The sequence below is a fragment of the Idiotropiscis lumnitzeri genome, chromosome 7 (genome assembly GCF_059441095.1).
Source record: "Idiotropiscis lumnitzeri isolate Australia: NSW breed Sydney's pygmy pipehorse chromosome 7, RoL_Ilum_1.0, whole genome shotgun sequence".
In the NCBI taxonomy this organism is placed as follows: domain Eukaryota; kingdom Metazoa; phylum Chordata; class Actinopteri; order Syngnathiformes; family Syngnathidae; genus Idiotropiscis; species Idiotropiscis lumnitzeri.
In genome coordinates, this window is record NC_142397.1 from 8,494,695 (window position 1) to 8,513,731 (window position 19,037).

Sequence of the window (19,037 nt, forward strand, 5' to 3'; positions counted from 1 at the left end):
CGCAAGAGAGTGGATTACACTCGACAGTAGTGCAGCTTTACTTTTTGACCTCTCACCTCACCCCCCCCCCCAACTTGGCCACCCCCAAAAAATGTGGCCTTTTTTAAATTTCTTTTTGAGTGTCCCACCATGGAGCAGCGCAACTGTTTGACATTTGCTCCAAGTTGACAGCACACGATCCAAAACAAACACTTATGGGTAAGACGATTCCTCTTCCGACACCTAACACCTGACGAGCAGAAAGACAGCGGACAAAGTCGAAACGGGCGCGTACGCATTATGTCTCCCGTATCCACACAAGCGTACACTGCAGGGAAGAAACACATGGCTACTCCTGCATGCACAAGGGGACATCACATCTCGGGGACACCCCTGCCCCGCCACTGTTAGCGTAAGAAAAAAAAAGAGACAATTCCAGCCGCTCTCTTCATCACGATTCCTAAAGTGGAGGTGAAAGCGCCTTGGCCGCCTGCTGGAGCTGAATAAAGCTATGGATGGGAGGGGCTGTGACTAATTCTCCTCCCAGTGTTGTCCCATGGGGACAAAAAGGGGCGGAGGACTCGGGGGGTGTGGTGGTGGTGGTTGTGGTGGTGGTTGTGGTGGTGGGGGGGTCGTCCCGCATCCTTTGATATCCCTGCCTGCGCTCTTTCAGTCGCCCACACTTTGTGAGCGCTAGAATAAAAGCAGACACAAAGCTTCCTGCTCCAATCCACACGCTGTCTCTGGGATGGGTACGCGGGTGAGAGCGGGGGAAGGGTCTCTTCTATTTAAACAGACCAAACACCTGCTGGACTCTCAACACTCTCAAACCAGTGGGCCGCAGGGGCATATGGGTCCATCAACATAATGGCATTGCATAAAAAAAAACACAATCAATCCACTCCATGATGCTGCTCAACATCTGATTCGTTTGGATTTGGTATCTCCATAGAAAATAAGAAATAATCTGTGAGCTATTATAAAACTTTTATCAACTATACAGGCAACATTTCAAGAGGCATTTTGGGACTATTTTACTGTCTCCTCATTATACTGGGGTGTAGGGTAATAACATCACAACATTTAAAATGACCAACGCAGGTTGGTCGAATGGACGACGAAATGTTCTTTTGAAGAAAAACACGTCATAGTCACCCCAAAAATTAAACATCCAATTCTATCTAAATGACGTGCACTTTTATCGTACTTTATCTAGACCAGATTTTGTCCAAAGTGCTTTACCAAATTACAAATTCACTTTTTTGAAAAAATACCGACGTTGTAACAGCACGGCTGGGTTTTAAAAATATATCAATATATCAATTTGAATCGATTTTCCATTTCTTAGCCAGATATCGATTTATAAAACCATATATTGATACTTAAAAACACGCGAGATCGTGTCACGACACGAAAGTAGCGTATCAATGATTTTGAGTCTTACTATTTTGAATATCTGCTCACATCTCACAATTTTATGCATATTAGGGATTGAACGGATTAGTGGACTAGTTGGTTTCACTTGTCCGACTTTATATTTAAACACTTATTCAACAAAAAATTGCTAATTATGTGTTCTTGGCAACTTTGAATTCCAATCTGCTTTACAGAAGACATTCGACTTGTCCATCTGCTGCCGTCACCAGACGATCGCTGTGTAGAACAGCAAAATGTCCGGCCAATGAGGCCTCACAATCTTCATACGTCTGCATGCGTCCAAGCAAAAAAAGATTGTTGCGGATAAGCAAAGTGTTAATCCTTGCTAGTTTCAGTCGGCTCATCTTAAAAAATTCAAACCAGCAGGACCCTGGCACCGAGGAACAAGGACAGCAGCAGGTGGGAAACCCAATTTTTGTGGCCAAAATATTTCGTCTAATAACGCTCCATCTTACACGCTTTGCTAAAACAAAAAAAAAAATGATACGGGCCAATTTGTTAAAGAGAAAAATACGCTAGGCTTACTACATCAATTATAAATTGCAAAATGGTGAGTTGCATCTTTAATCATTCGTTTTGATTTTTCTCTATGACTGTCGCCTGAAGTGCAAAAAAGAAAAAAAAAGTGCATCGCGCTGAAAAGCATCTCAATGATTTCGACTCGACCGCCAACACGTTATAGTCGACTACAAAAAATCTTTAGATGATTTTAATTTAATGGAGGATAAAATCCTTTAAAAAAAAAAGACAAATAAAAAGCAAAAAAAGTGAGTTGAGACAGAAAATTGAATGTGTGAATTTGGAGGCTGATTATGTTCCATTTTGAACCAAAATTTTGTTGCTCCTCTATATGACTAATTACGTTTAATTAATATGAAAGTCAAGTCAATTTGGATCTTATGTTTTAAACAATGAGGATTGATTTGGCGGGGCAGAAAAATTAAGGGGTCAAGAAAAGAGTGGGGGCTGTGTTGCACAATTATAAAATAACAAAAACTGGATAGCTTGGAAGCCCAAAAAAAAAGAAGCCACTGAAACTTGGAGCGATCAAGAGAATGAATTCCCTCCACGGACACAAAAGCTAACAAATGCCTTCATTTGGACAGCAACAGCCGACAAGCACCCCTTTGAGCCTCGGCAATAGGCTTAGTAATCCATTCCAAAGTGGCAGCTGTCAGAATAAAAGTTGCTCTGCTTCTTAGACGCAGTTCTGTGTCTGTATTGGATTTGGGTTTTCTGTCTGGATGGATTTGACGGACAGAGGGAGGGAGGCCTGGCCCAGTGTCCGGCTGGCGCTCTGTTCAGAGTCGCCCTGTGAACCCAGCAGGCTGCCATGAGCCTGAACAATCCTGCCCCAGTCTGGTTCCAGAGGCATTACACTGATCCTGAATGAAAACCACAAGCTGTGTCCACAACTTGTATCGTGGGGATGTAACAATTCACACTCTCAATACTACTCAGGTGCAAAATGGGAGTAGAGGAAAAAAAGAAACGCTCTGAAAATTTACGCCACTGGAACGTACAGTTGCCTGTTTTTTTTCCACTAATTATCCAAAAGGCAAACGTTGAAAAATCATGAAATATCAACAAAGTATGTGCGTCTTAAGTGACGATATCATCACAATATCTTATCAGATCGAAATCAAATCTTGCATTATCGCAAGCTGCTACTTTTGAAGGTGATTCGAAAAGTAGGAGTCCTAAAGTATGGGATGTGTTTCAACCAGGGATGTGCAATAGCACTTTTTTTCAGAACAGTATGAGTACTCAACTTTTGAGTACTCTACCTGGTATCAGTACTCCCCCATTGCTAGTTTTAACAAATTACCTTTGTGAATTCTTGCTACAAGGTACATCTGGCGTGCAACATCGACTGAATAAAGTTAACTGTGTTTCTAGTATGTTAACCTCGACTATTGTATGAAAGTTAATATCTAAAATAGGGCTGTCAAAATTAAATCATTAACTCCGGTGATTAATCCAAAACATTTTAAACTCAGTTACATAATTTCAGTTTTGAGAAATGTTTCGAAAATAAATGTCTGCAAAGATGTCTCCATTTAGATCGTATTCAAGAATCCAAGAAAGCGATTAGAACAGTCTTTGAATTAAATATTTTGCATCAATTCAAAGATATTATTCAAGTAAATATTTGTTCCAAGTGTCGCAAAAAAAATAGTAGTTGAAAAATGTGATTAATCGCAATTAATCATGGATTTTCTGTGATTGATTCATTTAAAAAAAAGCAATCACTTGACAGCACTAATCTAAATATTTTCAATGCATTTTCTCAAAACATGCAGTTACGATTGTGACAGCAGGAAGAGCCAATTATTCCAAATGTCCAGTTACTGAAGCTTCAAGGAACTGATTGTGGCCATTTGAGCTACCACTGCACGCCATCTCAAATCTTTCGACTACCTATGATTGTGCATTTATTTATAGAAAGTATTAATGGGTGCACCAAGCTGGGCCCTCGTCGACAATAGGCTTCGCCAAGCTCTGGGAGGATGAATGGGCCAGTCTGCCTCTCTCTGCCTCCGTAATAGTGCAATGCACTCAAGAAGCTAAAGAACACATTGAAGCACAAAACAAGAAGCACCAAAAGAAATGTGCTTCCCTGGGAAAAATACATGAAGCACTCTCTAAAACTAAAAACGCATGTATTTTTCATCATGCAGCATTGTAGCGATCTACAAATCAAACATGCTGCTGTACTTTCATTAGTCTTGCTTCCCACCAGGACACTTGGGAATTATTTATTATGTGAGCAAGTAACTGCAAAACAACATCATGAGGCCTGCAAATAGCCCGCGGGGCCCACGTCATGAGATGGAGACCCCTTTTCAAAAGTAACATTAGTCTTTCTACTTCGCACTGTTGGCGACTAAACCCACGTCAGTCTTCCTGTTGCAACCAGGAATCGAACCCGCACTGTGTGCATGAAAGCGAGTAGCATGTACCACAAAATCACCTGTGCTGAAAAAGCAAACAACTCAACTCCACTTTGCAACTACTCCCTACTTGTTCTCACTGCAAACGGTAGCACGCTGCTGCTGCTGCTGGTGGTGGCAGAAAAGGAAGATGGTAGTTCGCTGAGGCGAACACACCCCCACATCACACGGCCCGTCAAGCTGGGGGCTCGTTGTTGTTGCAGCCGGCCCTGCATGCGCACTGTCACACGACGAAGCCCACTTGAACCCCCTTCAAGTCGCACATATACTCTATCTTTGTGATATTAGAAAAAAAACGAGGAATCTCGATTAGGAAAGGGGTGCATGTGGCTCCATACTAAATGTGACCGTGAGGCGTTTACAAGCCGCGCATCGTGTCGCTACTCGCGAGCTACGCACTGGCTACGAAGAGAATGGGTTCACCTCACCTCCCATTTTCCAACGCATCAGCAGTAGCATGACGGCTAGCGTGGCGTAGTATGCTAATTTCGCTAGCTTAGCCACAAACAGCAGTAGAAAAGGCTGCACTTGGGAGATCCGCACAGTGATGGAGTGATGTCAGACACGCACAAACACGAGTGCAATTTCCACGTCGTGGAAACTGCACTTGCGAGGTGGAAATAAAAGTGGACTACGGGCAGCTAGCTACGAGTTAACCCACCAGCTAGGTTAGCCGAATCTTCGCAGCAAGATGCACATCTCAAGGAAAAAGCACCAGCCTGTTTGTGAATTCAGTTTATTCATCATAAATAGACCCGCAGGTGGTTCGAAAGAATTCTATGACAGGAATTCCTCCCGTGGAGGGAAGCTAACTTCGAATCCCGACCACATTTGTGTACTCTCGCCCCATTCAAGTTGCCATGTCTTGTTTTTAAACACACTACACACTCCCTTGACGAGTCCTCGATTGTAACGTCGTTATAACACAAACAAAAAAAATCACCATTTTTTTTTCCACCGAGCGAGACAAACAACTTTTACTGTTATTGTATGAGACGTCCAAGTCTTGAAAGCGTCCAATCGAGCTAATGTCAAGTAGCTAACTAGTAAAGCAGTTGTAGTCGCTTAGTTACATGATGCGTGTTTGTTACAATGTATGAATAATCTATCAATAACGCTAATAATGTCTCATCGGTTGATTAAAATACCATATACACAACATCTAGATGATGGGGGGAGTGTATTGTGTTAGCGTGCTAGTAATCGTCCAGCCTAAAGAGTGTAAGGATATAGCATGTCCTCTCACTTCCACTACAAACTAACTTTGTTCCCAGCAGAACCTGACACAAGCACACGTCTGGGTTCGGTGCCGTTTGGGTTCCGGACTAAAGTTTGCGCTCGTAAAAGTGCATCAAAGTTAACGGAGCATCCTAGCGATGGCAAGTTTTGCTCAGTTCGGAGACCGATAGATCGTCCACGTTTGGACTGTTAGCTGCAAAACAACGAACGCCTCTCCCGGTACCGGAGCTCCCCAACCAGGCTACTCTCTCCCTCTCCCCGTCTCTCCTTGTCCGTCCGGTGCCTACCTCCGCGCTGCTCGATTCACTCGATTCCCCCAAAACATCCCGAAATTTCTGCAGGTTGCTCCCGATGACCGAAGAGACCTGTAGTGCAGCATCAAACCCGGGTCCGAGGCCAGCGGCGTGCGAGTGGGCTCCCGGGACGTTCCGCAGCGAGGCAGTGACCCTTATCCGGCCCGCTCTCCTCCCGGTGCCGGAGTTGCTGCTCCCTCCGGGCCGAGCGGGGAAGCGCCACCGACAGCTGTGCGCCATTTTACACTCTGTGCCTGTGTGCCCTGCGATCAGAGATACGTCGGTGGGCGGAACCCTGAGCCAGCACTCCACATAAACAAGCTCCGCCACGGCCTCCACTCTCACTGGCCGACACGTCGTTATGCAGGTTGCGGGGCGGACCCGACACGGCCCGGACAATGCATTTGCTCAGCGTGCTCCATTGGTGCTCAGCGCTGCTGAGTCCTAATCAGATTCAGGGGCTTTGCCCGGGAAACGAACGACGCACTTGAATGACAAAAAGCAGCAACGGCCAGAATTCAAGGAGGCACCAGACAAAACCACGCCACTTCTTTTCACCGGAGTCCTCTCGCACGGATCTAACATTGTATTAAGATTAAAGAGCAAGTGTGAAGTAAACTTGATCAACCGTATTTAGAGGAATAAACCTCATTTAAGAATACTAACGTCTTTTGATTTTCTTTTTAACGCAAACGTCCTCAATTCATAGTTAGACCCATAACAAAGGACAAGCTTTTTTTCAGCAATCTACGATAATCTTCGGGAATGACGTCATCGCAGAACAACGACTTGCCGATCCCCATTGTATTGCATTGTTAATTGTCCGGGCAGCTGCTGAACTGTCATTGCGTTATTTGGTGAAATGCCTTGGCGCTGTGTGGCGATGCCTAGTTCGCATTCTGGGAAGCATCTGATTGAGTGCCCCCCCCCCCAAAAAAAAACCCAACATAACATCAAATTTTAAAAACAATAATGCAAAGCTAATAATACCAGCCTATATATTTTCCAATTCTTCCAGTCTCGATTAATCTAGTCTCCACTCCATTTCCAGTGTTCTGCTAAAATGGCCGCGACATAAAACATAGCATATAGCCACAAAAAAGAAGACTAATTGTTTTTATTTTTTTTAATCATACTGTACACTCAAAGTCACATTTTACAATAAAACAAAAATATAGCATTATATTTTCACCAAAGATCTTTAACATAAAGCACAGGCATGCCAAACCATCACATACTTCCTTCACATTTTTGTCGTGACCACAGTCACATTTGATAACTTTTATTTTTTAAAATCTCTTCAAGAATAATCCTGCGCTGAATGAGTTGCTCTCCACTTTGCTCTCGGTCTAAAAACAAACAAAATGTCCCAAAAACTGTAATTCAGTTGCTTCTTTCTGTTAAATTAAAGAATATCATATCCTTGCAAAAAAAAAAATCAGAGATCAGTTAACCTTTAATGATTTAAAGGGTAATTAAGAAGGGGGCATCTGGTATCATTATAAACACTGACTGAGGAAAAAAAAAACATTCAGCACCCTATAGATTTGTATCATATTGGATTTTGGCATTGTTAATCCCAACACTGATTATGTTAAATGGAAAGCCAATGCCTCCCCGGGAACGTTGCGATCTCTTCAATATTACACAACATTAGTAATGAAAAACAACTCCCCCCTCCAATCTTTGTTGTGATGGATAAATATAATCAATGACAGCCCAGTAAGTTTTCAGCATCTCTGAAATACACATACACATTTGTATATTTAAATCAATCTATTTCTTTGTTGGCCAGTTTTTTTGTAAAGCACTAGCCAGCACATAGTTGTTTTGACATCTAAAAATTGTGCTATGCATAGTGGACTTTCCAGTGAGTCTTCCTGAATGCACCGTCTGCCAGACAAACATTTTTTATTATATGTCAGAACTTTGAATGCTGACGTGTGCTTATGGAGCTGTCACTGCAATTTACACAACAAATACGATGCGGGCTGTAAGTAAAAATCTCACGTGTTTCAATAGATTTGCCTTATAGTTGGAAGTTCTATTCATATCTACATATAGCATGCAGCTTGAATCAAAAATGCAGCATATGATTACAGTTATTGTAGCTGAAGCCCAAGTAATAAATATTGTAATTCTGTTATCTTAGCATGGCAAAATGCTTGTGTTGCCAGATAAAATTCAGCTAAGTGTTAATGTGTGAAGAATAGTCAACAAGTGCTACTAAATTCATAGTCGGCCACACTCGTGACGTGAATGTCAAAATAACTCAATACAGGGGTGAGGAACACTTTTTCCTTTAGGGAGCCATTTCACTTTTTATACAGTCGTCCTCAGAAGGCCATACAGCTTTGGATGAAAAAAAAATATATATTACCAGGATGGAATATCAGACTTCGTTGGTTTACATTTCCTCCTGAATGTAATTACTAGTTGCGCCACCTTTAGCAGCAATGAGTGAAATCAAGCTTTATCATTAACTGGTGAGGAGTTTTTGCTGTTGTAACTCAGTCACCCTGCAGGGTTTTCGAACCTGAATTGCACATTTAAGGTCATACGTCAGCATCTCAATTACATGAATCCATTTTTCATCCTTTACAAACCAAACTTGGTCTTCACTTGGGTTTTCTTTGGAAAGGCTGCCGCACAAGTGACGCAGCCCAACGCGACTTACTAAGTGTCGTGCAGTGTGCTAGGTTCTCCAGATAGTTTTCAGGAGCGGCCAACCGTCAACTTGAAATTTGACTTGCAGGTGAACAGTGTCGCAACGTCACAGACGTAACAAACAGCCAACCGAAAACGCCGCGTCGTATCATGAGCTTTCGCAACAAAAAATAAATTTTCGAGTAAAAAGTCAGATTCAGCATACTCCTGCCAAGCCATAACCAAAACATTTCATGTGTATCGGTGGTTAAAAAGTGCAGCGTGGAGAGTCTCTGTCAACAAAATGTTGTGGCATCAACAGTCGCTCTCTCCTTTATTTCTCACCCCATTTTCCTCCTTGTAATAGTATAATATTACTACACCGGCGAGGGGAATTATTACATTGTTTTCCCGAAAAGAACACCTGGGTGTTGTAGTTTTTCCGCTGCAACAAGTTGATATACAAACGAGGGTCATTCGCAAGGCCGACTGTAATTTGTTTGTTTGTCCCGTTCAGTCGTGTTCAGTTGCATCTCTGAGTGTGCGGCAGGCCCAAGAGTAAAAAACTTGATGATGGCTTGATGGTGATATGAACCGTTTAAAGTAGATAAATATGTAAAACAAAAAAATAAAACTGAAAATCCAAAAGGGGCAAATGCTTTTTCACACTCCTGTAGTTGCCCTCTCCTGCTCAAGATCGCATCACTCCCTTAATGCAAATGTTTACAATTGGGAATTGTCTTACAGCTTGTCAACCGGCTGTGATGCTGCAGTCTGTTGCAAGAAGGCTAGGCTGTATTAAATAGGATTTAAAGGCAGTATTTGACAAGAGTCTGGAATCTGTGGCGACAAGAACACCACCAGGTTAGCCAAAAAAAAAAAAAAAAAAAAAGGCAAAGGAGAACTCTAGATGAGGAATAGGGAAGCCAACAAAGATGCAGTCATTGTTAGGCACCGAGCGGATCAAGTCTGGTCACTTGGTCCCAGCTGCAGCCTCTCCTGCTTATGCTTATCCAGCCACTGTAAGATCTGTTGTCTGAGCTCCTCGTTTGGCCTGATCTGGTCCATGGTGAGAGGACTGCGGTTGAAGGGGTCTGTCTGGTCACTGGAACGAGGACACACTCTTTTTATAGAAGCTCGACAAAGAAGCATGCTAGCAAGGTTTTGTTTTAGCTTGGGGTTAGCGTGAAGGCATCAGAAGAGGACAGTGGTGGAGTGTTGTGGTTCACATAAATGACTTTCATGTAACTGTCTTAGTTTGGAGTCACACCCTGTAGTCTATTCACACTCCCTCTCTAATTAACTGGCAACCAGTCCAGAGGGTTTTGACTTCATTTGCACAAGACAGGTAAAACTCATACGAGGGACCCCATCCTCGTTAAAACAAGGTTAAATAAAAGCAGCGTGCCGAATCGACTTGATTCGTGTACCTACGGGTTCCCACCCCTAGTAAATACATCTATATTCATTTCAGAAGTCTTCTGAACATTGTGAGAAGAACCTAAACCTGGGGTAAAATGTTAACACACCCTTGAACTGACCCAGAACAAATAAAACAAACCCTAGGTGTAAAAGCATTCTGATGTTAGTCAGAAACTAACCTGAGGAGATGCCTTGCTATAGTCGAGCGGTCGACAGTGACGTTGGAAGAAGGAAGAAGAACAGGATCGAGCATCAGTGTGGACATGATGGGGTCTAGGAACTCTTCCGGAGCTTCTGAATAAGTCTCCTCCTCCTGCTGCTGTCGATCTGCATGGGACTAGAGTACAGGCAGAGGAAAGGGACATTTTGACAGAGCGGAGATATTCTGGATTATCCCCACCTAAAAAAAAAAAATCATCTAAATTTATTCAGATACTCTCCTCCAGAGTCAAATGATACCTTTATTTTATCAGCAAGGAGTCCAAAAGCCACAATCATGTCCCCGGGCTTGTTGATTTTCTTCAGTACCCTCACTGTTTGGGAAAAAAGTGTCGGGGAGTACGAACGTCCATCCTTTGGGACGGTAGCACAGAAATTCTCCTCATCTCTGCCAAGGATATACACAAAAAGGACTTTATTTGTGAACTAAAGTCAGTGCTTTGCAGTGAACAACCTCCAGCTAACACAGTGGCCCCAAAAGATTAAGTCAAATGACCTCAATCGATTTGCACTTAAAATCATTCACTCTCAGCTCAGGTAAAATGAATGTACTTGTTGGCGTCTATATCCGCCAATGGCAGCGAATGTGTCAAATGATCTCATATCCTTGACAGTGCTCAAGAGAATGTTCACAACATACCCCAGGTTCAGGTAGATGGTGCAGATGTCAGAGACGAGCTGCTGGGGCTTGAAGTCAAACTCACTGAAGTCCTTCACTTTAAGCGCACCCATCTTTGGTCCGACCAGGTGCTGTAGGAAGTAATTGAGCATGGAGATGATCCTTTCAGCTAAGAAAGGGTGCACAAAGATCCCTTTGATCTCTAGGGAAAAAAACAGGGATGTTACAGCAATGGAATGGCAAGGACTTAAAGTGTACATGTTGAATTGGTCTGACCTGAGGTGAGGAAGGCGAGCGTGCCGATGGTCTCATTAGACATGATGTTGTGGAAGCGGCCCAGCTGTCCAAACATCTGCAGGCTCGACTCCCTTTCCTTTCGGGCATCGGGGGCCAGGTCATCCCACTCCCCTCGATCCCGCTCCAGCTGAAGGATCTTGATTTTACTCAGGTACTGCAAGATTCAAAACAATGACATCTTGAAATGACTTGAAGCGGGAAATGCATTATTCCGGTGTGGAGATTTTAATTTCATAGACTCACCTGAATAGCCTCATCTAAAAGGAAGATGGCATCGTTCATCAGCAAATTGAGGAACCTGAGGAACAGAGGAGGATTCATGGCTTCCAGGTTCTTGGATGCATAGTCTGCCAAATGCTGAGAAAACACAAAGCACATTTCCTCGTTGATTTGATGCATGGTTATTGCAAATAAGAACGTCATAAGAACCAAGTGTTTTTTTTTTTTTAACTAAATTAACAAAAACTACATCCCGTTACCTTGATACTCTCTCTGTAGTTATTTTCACCCCACATGAACTTGAGGATGGGATACATGGGTCTTCTGTAATTGAATTTCTGTTCAAATTGGTGAGGGTCACCTGAAGAACAACAGGGGGGAAAGGAAAAGTTTCCTTAGCAAACAATTTAATGTAAAACAATCTGTAAATTGTAATTTTTTCTTGTGCGAACTTGAAGCGCATTGAGATGCCTTGTGTACAAAAATGTACAATATAAATTAACCTTGCCTTGCCTCATAGTGATGCAATAATAGAACGATAAGATGACTCAGCACTAATGAGTGTAATCGACATATATTAATCTGCATATAAAAGTAAAATTTCTTCCACAAGAAGCATTACAGCAATAGATTTTAACAAAACAGGCACACTGATATTTTGTCAAAAAAAAAAAAAATCCAGACTTTAAATCTTGAAGCAACATAACACCACACAACTTGTGAAAAAATATTAAATTGACCATAACTGGACATACGGGGTTTACGCCTGACAGCGACGATACAAAACACAATACCTTTATACTCTTCTCGTCAAGCTGCAGTGTCTCACCTGTAAATTCGATGTCTACAAACACAGTGATGAGGGCTTCGGCCAACTGAGATGCATATTTGTAAGAGCAAAAGACTCTCTGTCGCTGGAAGACAATTGGCTGAGGAGTACCAGGCGCCAGAGGCAACATGTGAGGCATCACTGCCTCTAAAACCTCTGCTAGCTCCGCTCTTAAATGAGGATTCTTCATTCTGTCGTGAATGCAATAACAAGTTTTTTACTGAACCATTAATGACTTTGTTTTATCTGACACAGTCAACTCATGTATCATACCTCTCTACATTTCCCATGAAGACAGTGATGAAGTTAAGAATTTGCTCAAGACTTTCGGCAGAAGTCTCCAAAACATCATCAGCAAAAGGACGCAGGAAGATGAAAAACTCGCCCAAGTTCTCTGCAAAAAACTCTGGGAAAAAAAATACAACTCCACTGATGAAACCGAATTCTATAGAGTTTAATACAGTGGTTCTCAAACTTTTTACACCACGTAGCCTACCATGTCAAAAATATTTAGCTGTGCAAGTCCCACCATCATGACCATTAAGAGAAAACCTGCGTATGGGTTAATACATGAACTACATAACCTTACCTGGTACAAAACAGAGCATGGTCTTCTGCAGTGTGGGCAGCGGAAAACTGAGTGCTACATGTTCGGGGCCGTGGTTTCCCATAGCGAACTGCACCAGTAGAGCAGCAGTGGACGCTTGGAGGTTAAGGCAGCATTGCAGCATGGCGGGCTGTGTGGTGGCAGCTTTGGTTGACAAGAAGACAATCATCAGGCGCTCAAACTGCTCCAAGAGCTGCTCCGTCATGGGGCTTCCTGTGCGATGGGCCTCCTCGCACGTCACCTGGAGCCGGTGGAGAGACTGGTTCATCTTGACCAGCTGTTCATGGAGTCTGCGGATGCAACGGCAGCATTGGTTCATATGTGTGATATGCCGCGGTACTAGGGAAAATGTAGACGAGGAGTGACTGGAACCTATTGCTTGTCAATTATAAAAATAAAAATAAAAACAAAAAACAGAAACTTAACATTGTTAATTGTTGCATCATATTTTGTAGCACCTCATAAAAACTGACATCATTTGCTATCCTTGCTGCATCCATTAAGCTCTATTACACCAAGCAACACAATTTGGGTGATGATGTGAAGGCGAACCTGTGGAAGCCGAGATGCAGGGTGAGTTGGGTGAGAACGAGGTTTTCTGTCAGGAGGTTGTAGGACTCTGCAGCGGGCTCCTGCGTGGGCTGGGAGGGCATGGGCGTCAGGCAGGTTTCCTTGTCAAGACCTGGAGGATTCAGATGATCATTCAAGAGGGAAAGGTCACAAAATGTCATTGCCACTACAAAGACGAAATGCGAAATTAACAGCGTTCCCATAAACTTTTAAAAAGAGCACCTCAGAATCTGCTAGAAATGTTTGACTCTTCTTAATAACAAAGAAAAAGGAAAAAATGTAATCCAATACCAGGGAACATGTAAAACGGGATCATCCACGTTAATTTTATGCAGTCAAATTTGCCACCTGATCTCACCAATGAGAAGCGGACAAAATTAAATTACAACTTTAGAATCTGTATGCATTAAGCTAAACTCTTGAGCTGAGATTTCAAGACCCTCAAGGTCACTGCACATCAATAAAAACTATTAAAACCAAACTGTTCAAAGTAAGAAAAATCAGAAAATAAAAAACAGTTACAACGGTGAGTGGGTGAACAACAGTAGGAACATACCGACTCTGTGTCAATGCAAAGCAAATCATAAAACAGAAAAGTTGAAATAGAATCATTACAAGGAAGCGCTACATACCTCTTGCATGGACATTGCGAATGCACCTCTCCTCTTCACTCAAGTTTTTGACTGCGCAGTACATGGGGTTAAATGTGAGCAATTTGGACGAACGTGGCCGGCAGAAGGGCTGGCACAGCTTCAGAAGTGCTGCGCCCAAATTCAAGAAGAATGCATCTGAGGCATACATCTGAAAGAAGATCTCCGGCATTTGATTGGCCCAAATCTTGGCCCGGCCGGCGTTTGCGTGCAGGCAGTTGCCCAACCATGACAGCAGCAGGTGGCGCGTCTCACTTGACCGCAGCAGCAGGTATTTAAACATTTGGTGCAACTTGTCATGAAACTGGCCCATAAACTGCAAAAGAAGGTGGAAATGTTATCACTAAGCCCTGAGTGATCCCACCGACTACCTAAGACTATCACAAGTGTTCACCTGATGGATGTTAGCCTCCTGGACTTTAGTCTCCTGAGGGCTGGAACGAGAAGGGTTCAGGAAGTAGCCATGTCCTTCGACCACTCCTGGAGTTTTCAGCAGGCAAGAAACGCTCAACACGGTTCCTAAAAGGCTCTTTTGGTACAGCAAGCCATTGGCTGGATCTTTGGGCTGAATGTGCTCCATCAGTACCTGGAAGCATCATGTATCAGAGGGTACTTTCTTGCAACGTGAACAAATAAAATATACCAGAATGTTTCCTGACCTTGGCGATATCTTTATTATAGCTGAAGTAGAGAAGCACATCAAGGTAGAAATAGAAGAAGGGCTGACACAGATCCATGTCTTTGATTCTACCCTGGAAGATATCAAGCACTGGAAAGATCACCTCCTCGAAGGTCCGTACCTCTTGGTCAGTGAGCAACCCAGCAATCACCTCCTCAACAAATTCCACCACCTCCTCTGGCTCTGAAATGCCGTTAAGACGTTGCAAGGAGCAAAAATGATCAATTTAGCTTTCACCGTGACAAAGTAAATATACAAGCAAGTTGACTGGGCTCAATCCAAAACATACGTGCTCTACTGTAAGCATCGAGCAGCAGGTCCAGAAGCTGCTCATACACACTTTGGTTGACGTAAATTTCAGGGGTGAGCAGAACTGTGCGGGTGTTTGAGACTGTCAGGTTCTTACAACGAACGGAGAATGGCAATAACTTCTCTGGCACCTTGGTCACCTGATGAAAGCATAATGGAAGCGTCCATTAGTGACAAAATGAGCCCAAAATGAGTCGGTGCCAAACCGCAAGTATGGGGGGGAGGGCAATTTATTATCCATCCATCCATCCATTATCTAAGCCGCTACTCCTCACAAGGGTCGCTGGGCTGCTGGAGCCTATCCACACTCATACCCGGGGACAATTTAGAGTGTTTTTTTTCAAAATATTAATAATAACCGTAATTATTAATTAGTAATGATTAATTATGAATTAATAATTAATTATTATCATACCTCTTCCTTTGCCCTTTGATAACAGGCAAAGAGGTACGGGATGGCACATTTCTCTCCAGCGTCACGGTCAGCTGACAGGTTCGCAGCACTGCATGACGTCATGTAGATGAGATGGTTTCCTGGTTCGAGCAGCAGCAGACGATTAAAAAGCCCCTGGGAGAAAGAAACGGTGCAAGTGCATGCCAAACCGTGTTAAGATCACGTGGTAGTCAGACTGCAAGTCTAGGTCATAATTTCGGGGGGAATATTCCAAAAATCACAAAAAGAGTGTGGCTGTCCAACCTGCTCTATGTTATCCATGTCCAGCCAATCCTGTCCATCCAGATCAGCAGCCATCTCCTCCAGGTAAACACAGCGAGGCGGGATCCCATTGCCCCCTCGCAGACTGGGATCACCTAGAAGTGAGGATAAAATAAGTGCGCATATGCACTGGATAAGTCAGCCCTGAAAGAAATAAAACATTTACACAAACGAGAAAAAGAGGATTGGATTCACAAGTTGGGGTTGATTTTTGTGTCAGGGAAATGGATTTCATTGCTGTGTTTACTGGCCAGCTTGAGGCTTTTCATTGTGCACTTCCTAAGAATAATGACTCATCCTGAAACAGTGTCAGTGCAGAGAGACCCAGCACGCTCAAAGCAAAACTTCCCATAATGTGAGGGTGATGAGTCATGTTTCAGTTCCCGCACAGTCTTGGTGTGACTTCACCTAATAATGAAGTCAGGGCTTGATGGACTGAGAGTGGCAACCAATACCATCGGGGAAAAAAAAAACTTTGTGGGTGTTATAGTTGGCACTCACATTCTATTCCTGCAACTGGTAGGACACGACTGGAATACGCCAATTATCTATCTATCCATTTTTTTTTTATACAGACGGCCTTTGCTTCCACTATCCAATTGACCTAACAATAACAAAAGAGCGACTTTTAGACAGCAGTGTTCTCTTTCCTATAACCTGACTTTAAAATTTGCGTGTGAACAGTGTTCTATTTCTGTCCATAAAACAATGCCTTTGGAAGCATCAGAGACTCAACTTTACATTTACAGCCCAACAACTCTCCACAGCCTTTGGACATACAAAAGAATAATACAAAATCCTTCTGTCTTCTTTTTATACATTGGGTAAGGCATATATTTTGATTCACTAAGATGAGGATTCACTAGCGACTGCTTGCTGTTCGGTGAAGGCAAAATAAACAACGAACTTGAGTAGATCAATTGTTGTTCATATGAACTCATTGTTCATTTGCTTGTATTTTAGTGTGAAGCAAATCTGATGTCGTTTTGTGATACAGATAAATTAATATCCATCCATCCATCCATCATCTGTACCGCTTCTCCTCACTAGGGTCGCGGGGGGTGCTGGAGCCTATCCCAGCTATCTTTGGGCAGTAGGCGGGGGACACCCTGAACTGGTTGCCAGCCAATTGCAGGGCACACAGAGACGAACAACCATCCGCACTCACACTCATACCTAGGGGCAATTTAGAGTGTTCAATCGGCCTACAATGCATGTTTTTGGAATGTGGGAGGAAACCCAAGATACATTAATATTTTTTATGAAAAAACATTTATATGAAATCACAATCGACCTATTGAGGGAAAACAAATGCAATTAGATATCTTTTCAAAATCATTCAGCCCTACCGCATAGTGCCATTTTACTTATTAAAAACATATTTTTTGTGGTGTTTTTTTTGTGCCCTGGCTTAATGGCATTTCGATTCATTTCAATGGACAAAGATAAGTTCAGTGTTTTGAGTTACAAGCATGGTCACAAATGGAACAAATTAAATTAGTAAGTCAGGACACCACTGCATCTGTCGTGGCTGAATAAAGGTTGTGAAATACTGCAGTAAGTATACTGAATAAGGAAATTAATGCTTTGAAAGTTTTGATTTACTCACTGTTGTCCAAGGTGATGAGAAATATACGCTGGATCATGTGATTCACATTGAGTTGCTCACACAGTTCCTGTCGGGATCGGAAGGATCGGCTTATCTCTGCCAACGAGTCGTCATTTTCGTCGACGCTGTCCGACACAGAGTTCTCAGACTCTGATTGGCTCTCTCCGGAGTCATCTTCTACAATGTGACACAAGCAGTCATGAGACAATAGTGCCAGGCTTGATTTAGACCAAATCTAGCTAGACATTCAAGAGTAGTGCTGAGGGATATTTTGATCTAAAACCATATTTCCACCAACAGTGGCTTTCATTCTATGTAATAACAGTGATTCTAAAAGTGTCATATGTGAGCCACTTGTGAGATGCGACGTCACTATGGTGGCATGCTAAAGAATCACCGTATTAAAGGTCATTCCATGCAGTGCCTTATAAAATTGAGGGTGCGCTCAGGCCTTTGAGTTGATTAAGTTAATCTAATCAATGAAATATGGAAATTACTCATGAGTATGAACAGCAGCTTTGCGGATTCAAGAAGTATTTTTGCACTGCATTACTCACGTGGTGGTCCAGTGGGCAAGGGTGCAGACTTTTGGGCTGACGCAAACTGCTTGGCATCAGCCAACGAGCTGAAGAGGGCGGCGAAGGGGTTGCAGGAGATGTTGTGGTTGTTGTTGTTGCCCTGGTCAGTCATCTCACTGAGGCTCAACACTCAGTCCAGCCAAGATCATAGCCTTCAAGGGGGGGCATTCAAAATCATTGTCACGTGATTCTCAAGACATATTTTTAATGAAGTTCATCCTAGCTTAAGAACTGATGCTTGCTCATATGCACTAGCACAACGCTGAGTTTATTACACTATTCTTGCTTTTACTATCATGATACGCAATGTATAAAACAATCATAATAGACAAACGTATAGGTGCAAATCCACTGGTTTGACTAGCAGTTGTGAGACCTTAGTTGATGAACTAAGCACGCACGAAGGGGTTATTACAAAAACATATGGAATTCCTATTTGTATACTCTTCATGCCTACCTGCTCAGAAGCTTAACGTGTCACCTATTTCAACGATGGCATCGAGCAGCTTGATTGATTTTTTGAGAGAAGCAGTGCTAGCTGGCATACGGCTAATTACTTTAGCTAGTTAGCTAGCGTGGCAAGCAACAAGCTAAGTTGTCAATGCCAGTTTCGACATCTATTTCATCTATTCGGACCAGACATACATGAAATCATTCTTAATTCCATGTATTACAATGAATTAAGATCTGCAGTCGTACCTGTCTGACTTGCAAAGTGTCTATTTTGATGGTAAATTCTCCTTCGCTGTACCAATACGAATGGTGTCAGTCCCACAGTAAATACAAAAAGTGACGTCATCAACAAGAGTCGGACTACTGGTTTTCTTTTTTTTTTAAAATTCCCCAGCCTTGTACTTTCACCCTCGGTTTTTATCATTACAATAACTCCATGTGTTATGTTAAAAATATCTATTAGTATTTTTTATTACATTATTGGTATCACATATTCTATTAAGAATTCATAAATATATAAATAACATTATTTATAAAATTATTATATTTATCATATGTTGCAATGTTTTAAAAATGCGGCAGATTTTTGCCACTTTTAAAAGAGTTAAATTCAGCTTATTAATGGGTCGGGCACTGAAAACAGGACAAAAGAATGTAAAATAATAAACCGTGTTTATGAAATGTATATAAACCATTCACCACTTTTGCACTAAT

General features: G+C 42.4%; 2 protein-coding genes across 6 annotated transcripts in view; both read right to left on the bottom strand.

The window, feature by feature from the left end:
• The window catches only part of kmt2a (lysine (K)-specific methyltransferase 2A), a 45,928-nt gene extending 39,786 nt beyond the window's left edge, over window positions 1-6,142 (bottom strand). For all 5 annotated transcript variants that reach the window (XM_088300092.1, XM_088300088.1, XM_088300090.1 and 2 more), the window contains exon 1: window positions 5,897-6,142. In XM_088300092.1, coding sequence (XP_088156218.1) covers window positions 5,897-6,142 — 246 coding nt within the window. The remainder of the gene's footprint in view (window positions 1-5,896) is intronic.
• Window positions 6,143-7,002: 860 nt separating this feature from the next.
• On the bottom strand, window positions 7,003-18,659 carry ube4a (ubiquitination factor E4A (UFD2 homolog, yeast)). The gene is made up of 20 exons (XM_088301145.1): window positions 18,570-18,659; window positions 17,850-18,022; window positions 17,293-17,469; window positions 15,666-15,778; window positions 15,384-15,536; window positions 14,949-15,108; window positions 14,640-14,842; window positions 14,375-14,566; window positions 13,963-14,296; window positions 13,313-13,442; window positions 12,743-13,050; window positions 12,427-12,559; window positions 12,154-12,344; window positions 11,585-11,685; window positions 11,349-11,462; window positions 11,085-11,259; window positions 10,830-11,010; window positions 10,430-10,577; window positions 10,150-10,307; window positions 7,003-9,653 (listed from the first exon to the last, which is right to left on the bottom strand). Exons 2-20 carry the CDS (start codon window positions 17,980-17,982, stop codon window positions 9,512-9,514), a joined length of 3,246 nt encoding a protein of 1,081 aa, XP_088157271.1. The 5' UTR covers window positions 17,983-18,022; window positions 18,570-18,659; the 3' UTR covers window positions 7,003-9,511.
• Between the last annotated feature and the right edge of the window lie 378 nt (window positions 18,660-19,037).

Excerpts from the sequence above, each read along its gene's own strand:
- ube4a (XM_088301145.1), bottom strand. The coding sequence starts at position 17,982 with ATGACTGACCAGGGCAACAACAACAACCACAACATCTCCTGCAACCCC. Across the intron at positions 15,779-17,292 it reads TCTCATCACCTTGGACAACA|GTGATCCCAGTCTGCGAGGG; the intron begins GTGAGTAAATCA and ends CCTCACTTCTAG. Across the intron at positions 13,051-13,312 it reads CTGCATCTCGGCTTCCACAG|ACTCCATGAACAGCTGGTCA; the intron begins GTTCGCCTTCAC and ends TTGCATCCGCAG.